This window comes from Pelmatolapia mariae, linkage group LG23, assembly GCF_036321145.2.
Source record: "Pelmatolapia mariae isolate MD_Pm_ZW linkage group LG23, Pm_UMD_F_2, whole genome shotgun sequence".
In the NCBI taxonomy this organism is placed as follows: Eukaryota; Metazoa; Chordata; class Actinopteri; order Cichliformes; family Cichlidae; genus Pelmatolapia; species Pelmatolapia mariae.
Window position 1 is genome coordinate 48,475,269 of NC_086246.1, and position 10,597 is coordinate 48,485,865.

Sequence of the window (10,597 nt, forward strand, 5' to 3'; positions counted from 1 at the left end):
GACCTCCGACCTTGACCTTAAGTTGAGGTCACTGAGATTCAAACTCATTCAAGGTTTTATTAGATGTACCTATGGTATGAATTCCAAAATCCTATGTCGCCTCATTCTCGACTTATCACATTCAAAACCTTGGGTGTTAGCCCCGCCCAGCCGGCAGGGTGACGATGATACCCCATTAGCTTTTTATGGCTGAGGGATCAAAATCATCCTGATCATTGAAAATCTGTTCTAAGTCCAGCAGCAACAAAAGGAAAAGCTGAATCTGTTGGGACACAGGAAGACAGAGTCCTGCTTTTTCTTCTTTTGTCTTCCACTTCTTCACCTTCCTCTGTTTTTTAAGAACACACTACACACCATGCTGAGTATGCCAAGTTTGATCTCAACAGTTCTTTGGGAATCACCTGTTTTAGTGCAAAATGCCCATCTTTAGCATTTTTTTAGAGCTCTGGGGGAAAAAATTATATGTTTTTAGCAAAGTAACAAAGGTCCTAAAAATACAAATCAAAATCAGTTCTTTGTTGTCTGTTACAACAGCGGCTCATCCCTTGAAAATGAGTGAAAAAGCACCCAGTGTCCAAAGAAATGTTTTAAAACTCCTTCAGAAAGCCCGGAGAGCTCTGTCATTGCTATTTAACAATAAAGTCTGCCTCCTTGGAAGAAAAAAGAAAGGAGGAAAAATGAGGGGTGGCTCAAGACTTATGTCTATAACAAGATTTGTAAAATGAATATGGCCATTTTAGGAGCACAGCAGTAACAAAACTTACAAATGACTAATAACTAAGACAAACAATGCTGGTTGATGATGTTCCAAAGTGGGGTATATAATATAACTGATTGTTGACTAATATCTGAATTATGTGCTGTAACACTTGGACAGAAGCACTGACCTGAAGCAGTCCCTTTTGTTGTGGCTGATTCCTTTTTTTGTTTTGTCTCTTGTTTGCAGTCACCACAATTGTTAACAACAGCTTCACTAGGTTTGCTTTCCTCCTCCGTCGGTGCGCTGTTCTCAACAGGAACACATTCATGTCCTGTATCTAGCAAGTGAAAATAAAAAATAAAATAAACAATAAAAGGTGAATCAAATAGACCATTACGGCAAGGCTGGGATGGTCCATTTGGTAAAGTAAATCCGTTGGGCATCTTTCCTCGCCTTTAGACAACAATTCTGATGGCAAAAGAACCAAACGGGACAGGCAAGAAAAAAAAACAAAAAAAATAAAACAAGAACACATTCTTCATTAAGACATTGTACCTTATTTTGCACCTTTTCTGCAATAAACACATGTTTGAATTTTCATTAATTATTTTACATTGGTGCAATAAATATATGTGCTATCCTTACAATGCTTACTCTCTCTCTCTCTCTCTGAAACTGTTTAAAAGGTTCACAAAAATAAAACTCAATAGTGATAAACATGCTCAAAATAAACATATTTGTTCTATACAGATCTTGGTTATAACTGATTTTTTTAGTATTTATTTACATTTCATAACGAGAAACAAATAACATTTTAGTTCAGAAACATGCTATAACTGAAGTAAATGCCAAATATTAACCGTATATGTGTTCGGTATTTCTTGGAATAGAGATAAACATTAGCTATGTCTGTATTGCTTTAATAATGCAGCGAGTCGACCACCAAACAGCAAACACTGGCTGAGCAACAAAGAAATATTAGAATTTTACCTGCTGGGTTCTGACTGGTGACTTGCTTTTCCATGTCTTTAGACAGATGATCTTCCTTTTCTTCACTCAGGGTTCACTGGATGGTTCAAGCGTGAATAAAACAAATAAACATTACATTAGTTTTTTTTCTTTTTTATGCGAAGCCACGAGTTACAGTTTGTCGTCACATGTTCAAAGGTCCAAACAAATATTGTAAATCTGCTTAAGTGCATGTCAACAGAGCCAAGCTCAAAGGCAGTCTCACTAAAGTTAAAGACGAACAAGAACAACCATTACGCGCCTCAACCTTTCAAACTGTCACTAAATAAAAAGGAAATATGTACATTGCAATTTGGAAGTATTAATTTGTGGCTGTGCTTTCGCGGATTTGCTAAATAATGTTTTGCTGCTAAATCGAAACTGAACTTGCTGCGAGATGACAGTAAGCAAGCCGAAGAAAAGCTAGTATAAATTATTGCGAGAGAAATAACTACTCGCCGGGAACTAAGCTCTAATTACATGCACGAAACGTAAATTGTTGGTAACCATAATTAAAGAGAGCTGGCTATTTAAGTGACAAAAGATAACTCAGCTAGCTCAGCCAGAGAGATGCTAATTTAGCCAACAGTTGCCAAAGCATTACTTGGGTGTTATTGTAAAAAAAAATGCCTTCGTGTAACTCAAAAGTCATAACGATACGTGGGCTTTTCTGATTACTGGTCCATACCTAATATGTCATGGATCATATCGCCGTAGATCATACGCTTCCTTAGCTTTCAGTTAGCATGTGTGGCACTCATAGCAGACTAAATTCTGAAGCAGAACGTTTATTAGTGCCTTTGTTTCTATCGAGATAACTAAACGTTGCACTATTTTCCGGACGGCAACGGTGTCCTATCAAGAAATGTTCCCCCAGCTACAAGGAAGTCCAGTGATTGTAGCTTGTTTGTGCGCGCGATGTTACGTCGTTTTGTTTAGTTGAAGTTGTTTGGCATTGCTCAATTGAATTAGAGTTACAAATGGATACCAGAGACTCTGAAGATAAGCTCTCTCGTCCCATGACTAGATCGATACGACGGATGTCAGGTAAAGGTGAGCACTGTTCGAGTGGTATGTCAATTAACTAGCTTAGCCGTCAGAATTAGCTCCCTCATATTCATAAGTTTCAAAGAAAATCAGTTTTGGATCGGTGCTTTGGCTAATGTTAGCAGGCTTCACCGGTGTAAATTATCCTTAGATAGGAATCTGTATTAAAATGAACTTAATGTTTCAGTTCCTGGTACGAGTTCAGGCACAACTTTAAAACCAATGAGTTATCTCGTTTCATTGAAATGCTTTGCTATATATTAGCCGTTATGTATGTGAGTTTTTGTTGTTGTTGTTTGTTTGTGTTTTGTTTTTAGCGCTGTGTCTCGAAACAGTTTACAGCACCAGCGAAATTAAAATCACAAATGACTTTCGCTTTTAGCACTAGCGATTAGTGACATGGATCAGCGTTCCATTAAGCCGCTAAACACACTGATATATGGGCAATTTTGAAATTGTGTGAAAAGCAAAGTCAGACTGACTTCATATTGAGTGCAGCTAGTCTGTGGAAATATGAGTTTTCCTTTTAAGAGCATTCTGAAGTCATTGAAAGAGTAGTTCAAAAACTAGAAAGCGAAAATTTCAGAAGAAATTTTAAGTGTGCCTATGCCGCTGGTAAACAGTGTAGTTTGCCATTCATACAGCTACAGAGAGCAAAACTCAGCAGAGCAGCCATTCTCCACCATGAACTATGGTAAAAACAAACACCGCTCGCACCTCACAGATGACAGCTTACAATTTTGGGTAAAGATGAAGTGACTTTGTACAGCCCCGATTTGCAGACGCTGTGCACATAGTTTCATGAGCAGAAGTCCCATTGTACCACGGCAGACCCGACAATGTTTGCATGAACACGCTTTGAAGCATTACGTTATGGACCACTTTTCACACGTGGTTGGTGTACCCACACAGCCGGCTGTAGCTTTTCAACTCACAGCCTGACACACACCCAAAAAACAGCCGAGAGAGCACAGACTACGCCAGAGAGGCGTGATTGCAGATGCCGCTCAGGTGGGTCCACCTCCCCTGCAGCGGCACTGCAGACCACGCCCCGCCACACACATCAATCACGTAAAATAAATATTTATGCACTTTTGCATTCACTTTTTGTTTTTTGTTATTTTTACACAGTGTTCTGAATGATTAACAATGGTCTACAGCCAATCTTGTGTATTATTATACAAACTTTGGTTGTAAGATGCCCTACCTGGCCCCCTGGCAAAAGCTTTGCTAGATCCGCCCCTGCACAGTTACCAGCTGTCAGCTAAATAAAAAAGGAGCTTGGTGTTTATTTCTCTCAGAAACAGTTCATAACTTCCCTTCAACTCATTCATGTCACCTAAAAAAAAGGTAAACCTGTTTCTCCATCACCAGTTCAGCTCTGATGATTCGGTAAGGTCATCTCCTGGTTTCCACCAAACTACACCTAAACTCGGTTTATATCTGACCCAAATAGAGTGCAGTTCATAACTTCTTACCTGAAATTCAGTTCACCTCACGCTCTGACCGGCAGCCGCCTGCTTCTCCTGCCTTCGGTTTCCCTGATCCACGATCTACCACCGGTTGATCGGCGGTCGCCTCGCCGCCTCGTTCCCTGCATGCTCTGTCTGACACACACCGGTGGATAGCTGCCCTCGGTTGTAGCTCCGCGTCAGCGACCACCAAACAACTCAGTTATTTTTTCCACATCGACCAGCATCTGGACAATCCACCGCCTTTCACTGTTTGTACCGTTACTAAAAAAAAACCCTCATCGGCTCATAAAAACGAAAAATAAGTCCAGCTATGACCCTGAGTCAAAAAGACAGCCAGTTAGCTAGCTAGCTGTCTAGCTCTTTGCAGGCACCGAAACCATCAGAGCTAATATGGGATGTCTTGGTAACACGAGCACATATTTGAAGTTTACATCTGGCCAATCCACCACCTTTCACTGTTTATACCGTTACTAAAATGAATAAATAAATAAATCATTTATTTATTTAAAATAAGTCCAGCTGTGACCACGAGACTTTACGAAGGACCGGGTGTGAAACCAGAGTAAGCCGCTCTCACTGTCATCCAGGCCGGCTGTAGCTTGTTAGCAAAGCCGCGCTAGCCACACTAGCCAGCTAGCCTCAAGCAGAAACGACATCGTCAGAACATTGTCGCTAATATGGGATGTTTTGACAAAATGAGCAGATATTTGAAGTTTACACACCTATATTCTCGCCTGAAAATATCTTAAAAGTTTATTTTGTGACCTAGAAACAGTATTAAGAGGAAAATAAAAACTAAGTGATGGCCGCCATTGTTTGACTCGGCAGAGGCGTGCTATGAATTGTGGGATATTGAGTTTTCCACCAAGCATTACCGTAACTTTTGAATGATTTGCGCAACCTTAAAAATTCCAATGGCTCCTGAAAGCAGCGACGCTGTGCGCACCGTTGATATTGTCATCATTACGGTAATCCAAATAAGGGTAGACAGGCCGTACTACTCCCGGCATACCACTAGAGAGAGCCAACACACCACAAATGAAGTTTGAAATTTGTATCAGTGGGACCAAAAGATGGAGCCAACACACCACAAATGAAGTCTGTTTCTATGGCGCCAAAAGAAGAATCTTTCTAAATTTGCACTAAAATATTAATATTTAAAAAACTATAAAAGTCATAAACACCAAAAGTGTATACCATACTAGTCCAGCTCCAGCCGCACAAAATGATCTAACATATGTAACCCTATTGTCAAAACTGTTTGGCAGAGAAGCGCGGGAAAATTTTCACTAAAATATTAATATTTAAAAAACTATAATAGTCATAAACACCAAAAGTCATAGCACACCATTCCTGATCCAGCCGCACAAAATGAGGTAACATATATGAATCTTGTCTCAAAACTGCGAGGCGAGATTCGCTGCAAAATTTCAGGCGGAAACTGAAGAATAATAATAATAATAATAAATCCGACGAATAGTAATATGTGTGCCTCTTGGCATAGGCACACATAATAATAAATCCGACGAATAGTAATATGTGTGCCTCTTGGCATAGGCACACATAATGAAAATTCGCAGGCTTTTACTGTGAAATCCAAAATAAGATGGCATTGACGGGGCGCTACTAGAGTACAAGGGTGTGTCGTTCGGATGGAAGTGTGTAAACAAGACTAAATGATATTTGTTATTATGTACTTAACATGTCTGTTAATTAACTCGAAGTTGGCTTTTATTTTGCAATTAGGTTTCGAACGCTTTTATTTTGAAATCAGGGTTAATGTTCAAGCTACGTTTACTTGAAGTTGGTTTTTATTTTGAAATCAGGTTTCCACGTCTCTTGCCGTAATACTGGAATACATAGGGAACACAAAGCAAAATAGAGGCTGGCTGGACACCAGTGCTGTTTCAGGGTTTTTTCTTCTTTTGGCTGCTCCCATCAGCGGTCCCCACAGGGGATCATCTCCATCTTTTTCACCCTCTCCCTAGCTCTGCATGTCCTCCTTCACATCATCCAGGAATCTCTTCTTTTGTGTTCCTCTTTTCCTCCTGCCTGGCATTTGCATTTTCAACATCCTTTGCCCAGTATATTCACTATCCCTCATCTGCACTTGTCCAAACCATCTCAGCCTTGCCTCTCTATTTCTCTATATAACTTATCCTGAGCTGCCCATGTGATATACTCAATTCTAATCCTGTCTTTAAAAAAGCGTCGAGTTTTGAGGCAACTCCTAGGCAGCCTATAAAGAGGACCAAAAGAAAAAAAGCACAAGCTGACGCTGCTGATGCTCCTACATCAGTTAATGGTACCAAAGATGGGGAGCCTGACTTTGAAGATGGAGGTTAGTTGCTGGAATTAAGTATTTGCCTAATTTTAATGGCTGATTACCCTTAGTTATCCTCGCTGTTCAAGGCACTGTTAAAAAACAAACAATCCGTGTCTATTATTTATTACCTAACAGAGTCCCCTAGCAAGAAGAGCCGACTGGATGCTGAAGAAGCAGTGTCTGACAAGAGCGCTGAAATTAAGATGGATGTTGAGGAATCATCTGGAGACATTCAGAAAAATGAAGACCAGGAAATGGATATTGATCAGGATTCCTTTAAAGTCACTGATCTGCCAAACATACACAAAGGTTTGGACTACAACTAGTGAATATTCATTATGAAATAAATCATAGAGATGAGATAATATTCCCTTTTAATTTATTTGTATTAAATGTAAAGAACAAATGGATAATACAGTAACTTAAAAAATAGGGAGGCTCTGTAAAGTGTAAATAAAACAGGACTGAATTAAGTTATCAAAACACCACATTTAAATGACCAAAGGTTGATTCTGTTCATCAATCTGTTTCAAAATCTTATACACAGTACATTTGCTAAATGACTGAAACTATGCAAATGTACTGTTTATAAGGTTGGGGAAACCTGCAGTCAGCTGAGATTGGAGAAGTCACTTGGCTGAGTGACGAAACGTTTCTCCCTCTGAAAACGTCCAGATGAACAGAATCAGCCTTTGGAGATTTACTTACCTGGATAATTGAGAATGCATCACATTTAAATTAAAAAATAAATAAATAAAAACAAAGGCAAACAGCTTGGACCAATACTTTATTTTCACTATATAAGCCATATAATAATATACAAATAGACTTTGTGTTAAGTTACTTTTCTTTTATGACTTTATTAGGATTTTATCTTAAAAATCTTCTGCTTAAAACAGATGCTCTCGGAGATAGGAACTTAAATCCCCGTGTAGTGCTTGATGAGCTCTACAGACCCAGTCTTAAGACTGAGGATCCCAACTTGATGAAATCCAAGAAAGGTAGAAAAATGCTCCATCTTCCTTGACATTCAGTGTTAAATTATAGTATAAGTTATTTGACCTAACCTATTTTGTTTAGTTTCAGCAACACCAGCACCAAAAGCACCTAAAGCACCTGCACCCCCCACTAAGCCTGTCGCACAGATTAGCGCGACAGTGAACAGGCATGATTCACCGGCTCTCAAGAAGTCCAGCATGGCAGACTACAGGAGGACGATGATGCTCAAAGCCCCGAGCGCTGGTATTGTGCTGCACATATTCTGTATAGAAAGGTTGAGCGTCTGCGTGATGAATTTTGATCTTTGAAAAGATGTTTTCTTTTCTAAATTCAGCCTCATCTTCAGATTTATCCAAAGTTAACCACATTACCCCAAGTGAGCATCCAAGACATGTGAATAACACTCCAAAAGAGACTGTTCCTCCCAAAGAATCTGGTATTGCTGCTTTATCTCAGTATTAAAGTCCTCTGCAACACCTGCTATAGTGGTGACATCTGTGCATTAATATAATCATGTTTTCTTTTATTAAAAGACAAACAGAAACCTGTTGCTACAAAGACACGCCCCAGAAATTCCTCTAGAGGTAAGTAAGTCATTTTAATTATTATCTTTAGACCTGATGATGCTTTTTAAACATTATTTATTAACTTTGTGTGTTCTTTTGTTTCTGTGTTATTAAAGGGTTCACATGGTGTTTGTGGGGTTTAGTTCGCCTGGTAGTTCTCCTGGTACTATTTGTGATTGGGACATTGCTGACATACAAGATCGTCCCTTTACTCCAAGACATGAAACGTGGTGGAGGGCAGTCATCCAGGCCTGTGAAGCCAGAAAGGTTTGCTGATCAATTGTCTGATCTTCAGACTCAGTTCCCCAGTCAGCGGCCTGAGTTGTGGAAGATGAGCAAAATCCACCTGGAGAAGCACCTTAAAACAGCCCATCCTACTGAGCCAGTCAGTCTGATTTTCACTGCAGGCCAAAACGCTGAGAGGACACTGCAGTGCCTTGCTCGGGGTCTGGCTGCTTCCTTCTCATCTGCCCTCAATGCCTCTTTCCTCGACATTGATGGAAAAAGCAAAGCAGGCCAGGACAGTGATAAGGTGAAGTTAGACATTGACAGTCAGCTGCAAGCAGCGTTTGAGGGAGAAAAACCTGTGGCGATCATTCATCGTTTGGAAGAGCTGCCACCAGGCTCCACTCTCATTTTTTATCGCTACTGCGACCACGAGAATGCTGCATATAAGCAGGTTTTCTTGTTGTTTACTGTGCTGCTGCCTCAAGGTGAGATCCAGAAGGAAAAGAGTGTGAAGGAGGTGGAAGAGATGGTGCAAGACTATCTTAAGGAGAGGCTGGTGGACACCGGTGGCCAAACTTCCTTCAATATAATGAATAATGATAAGTTTGGTGGTCTGTGGAGTCGCATCTCCCATCTAGTCCTGCCTGTGGTGTCTGAGGTGGAGAAGAAAGGATGCTAAAAAAAAACCAAGCTGCCTGATTCTTCTTTGCACTGTACAAGGAGCTACGAGAAAGGAGAAACGTGGAAGTATGATGTGTGCTGTGATAATTCATTTACAGCATTCAGTAATTGTGTTATTCTCTTTCTCTCAGAGATTACATTGTACTTAAATTGAAGTCAAATGCATATGATTCAGTTTAACTGCACAGAAGTTTAAACAGTTTTTACTCATGCATGCATGTTAAAAGAGGTTACAGTGTTACACCATCATTCCACTTCACAAGTGTGGCCATAATCTTTTCTCATGTGCATGCAATCCACGAAACCGAGACTGACTGAGCTGTTTCATTTTTTGTTGCATGTTAAAGCGTGTATCATTTCTGAGCAGCTTTTTAATGACTCTCATGTTTTTTCATCATCCTCAGCTTTTCTTTACTGGAACTAAAAAAAAAAGTTTTGTTTTCAGTTCATATTCATATTTCATCTTTTATTCTGCTGTCCAAGACAACCAGGTAACTTCATTTAATTCTTTATTTTTTGTGTGTGTGCTGGAAATGCTTGGTTTTGACTTAAGTATCTGTCTTTTTGAGTACCAGCTTTTTAAGGTGAATATTTTATATTCTTTGCTTTTTTCTAAATATGTATATTTGTGACATGTTTCCTGGATTGAGGTATTTTTTATAGCTGTGTATATATGTGGATTTGATATTAAATGGTCTTTTGAACATGTTGCCAAAAAAGAAACCACTGGAGGTGTTGTCACTTCACATTGTGAGCTACTCGCAATGTGGTTTATATTTGTAAAATATATTTTGGATAAATACTGATCAGCTGGTCTCAGACTGTGCCTTAAACACATGAAGAATACACTGTATTTAATTAGAGTAAAAACTTTCTCCAGTCATTTATACTAGCGCACATGACAACATCTGTTTGTGCTGTTTCCTGTCATACATCTCATTCCTCTTGTTATTCTGAGCGCTCATAAACACTGAATATTATCAATAAAGATAATTTTGATACATAGAGGAGTGAATTGTCTAATTGTTTATGTTAATGATGAGCTAGGCTATTTCTGTTAACTACAAATATGAAACTGAGGCTACAGTTCTTACAGGCTCAGAATGGTGCCTGGTCTGATCTATTGTAATGTAGCGACAGTAGGGTCAGAATTTGGGATGACAACATGCGAGCATGGATCCATCCTTCTTTCTCTCAACGGTCAAGGTGTTGGTGGTGATATAATTCTTGGCATATTTTAGAGTCTTAACACTTGTTGAGCATTGTTTAAATGCCACAGTCTACCTGAGTATTGTAACTGATCATGTCCATCTGTTTATGACCACAATGTAGCCACCTGCATTAAACACCATGTAACAAAGCTCAGTTAACCTCAAACCTGTCGACTGTACTCAGATTGCCTCCACAGTTACCAAATCCTGATCCAGTACAGGACTTTGTGAAGGCAAAAATGTTCTAAATGTGAGAATGTGTGGGGAAAAAAGTGAACTTTATTTTTAAAATTTCACTTTCAGTTTTCATCTTCACACACTTGTGTTTTAAATTTACAGCTACAAAAAACACATTC

General features: G+C 39.4%; 2 protein-coding genes across 4 annotated transcripts in view; one reads left to right on the forward strand and one right to left on the reverse strand.

The window, feature by feature from the left end:
- LOC134621288 (uncharacterized) overlaps positions 1 to 2,524 on the reverse strand; it is a 41,202-nt gene extending 38,678 nt beyond the window's left edge. Inside the window, exons 1-3 of the mRNA XM_065469777.1 lie at positions 2,397 to 2,524; positions 1,691 to 1,766; positions 888 to 1,037 (exon numbers count right to left, since the gene is read on the reverse strand). Coding sequence (XP_065325849.1) covers positions 888 to 1,037; positions 1,691 to 1,724 — 184 coding nt within the window. The 5' untranslated portion in view covers positions 1,725 to 1,766; positions 2,397 to 2,524. The remainder of the gene's footprint in view (positions 1 to 887; positions 1,038 to 1,690; positions 1,767 to 2,396) is intronic.
- Positions 2,525 to 2,564: 40 nt separating this feature from the next.
- On the forward strand, positions 2,565 to 10,035 carry LOC134620058 (torsin-1A-interacting protein 2-like). 3 transcript variants are annotated; one of them, XM_063465973.1, is made up of 8 exons: positions 2,565 to 2,761; positions 6,440 to 6,571; positions 6,692 to 6,865; positions 7,456 to 7,557; positions 7,637 to 7,798; positions 7,890 to 7,991; positions 8,089 to 8,139; positions 8,238 to 10,035. In XM_063465973.1, the coding sequence occupies exons 1-8, from the start codon at positions 2,689 to 2,691 to the stop codon at positions 9,026 to 9,028; spliced, it is 1,587 nt and encodes a 528-aa protein (XP_063322043.1). In that variant the 5' UTR covers positions 2,565 to 2,688; the 3' UTR covers positions 9,029 to 10,035. The 3 variants fall into 3 exon arrangements, with proteins under 3 accessions (XP_063322043.1, XP_063322044.1, XP_063322045.1); XM_063465974.1 differs by having other exon boundaries at positions 2,565 to 2,755; XM_063465975.1 differs by lacking the exon at positions 7,890 to 7,991.
- Positions 10,036 to 10,597: the final 562 nt, after the last annotated feature.

Coding starts and splice junctions, on each gene's coding strand:
- LOC134620058 (XM_063465973.1), top strand. CDS start 2,689: ATGGATACCAGAGACTCTGAAGATAAGCTCTCTCGTCCCATGACTAGA. Junction 6,572..6,691: donor GCCTGACTTTGAAGATGGAG/GTTAGTTGCTGG, acceptor ATTACCTAACAG/AGTCCCCTAGCAAGAAGAGC. Junction 6,866..7,455: donor TCTGCCAAACATACACAAAG/GTTTGGACTACA, acceptor TGCTTAAAACAG/ATGCTCTCGGAGATAGGAAC.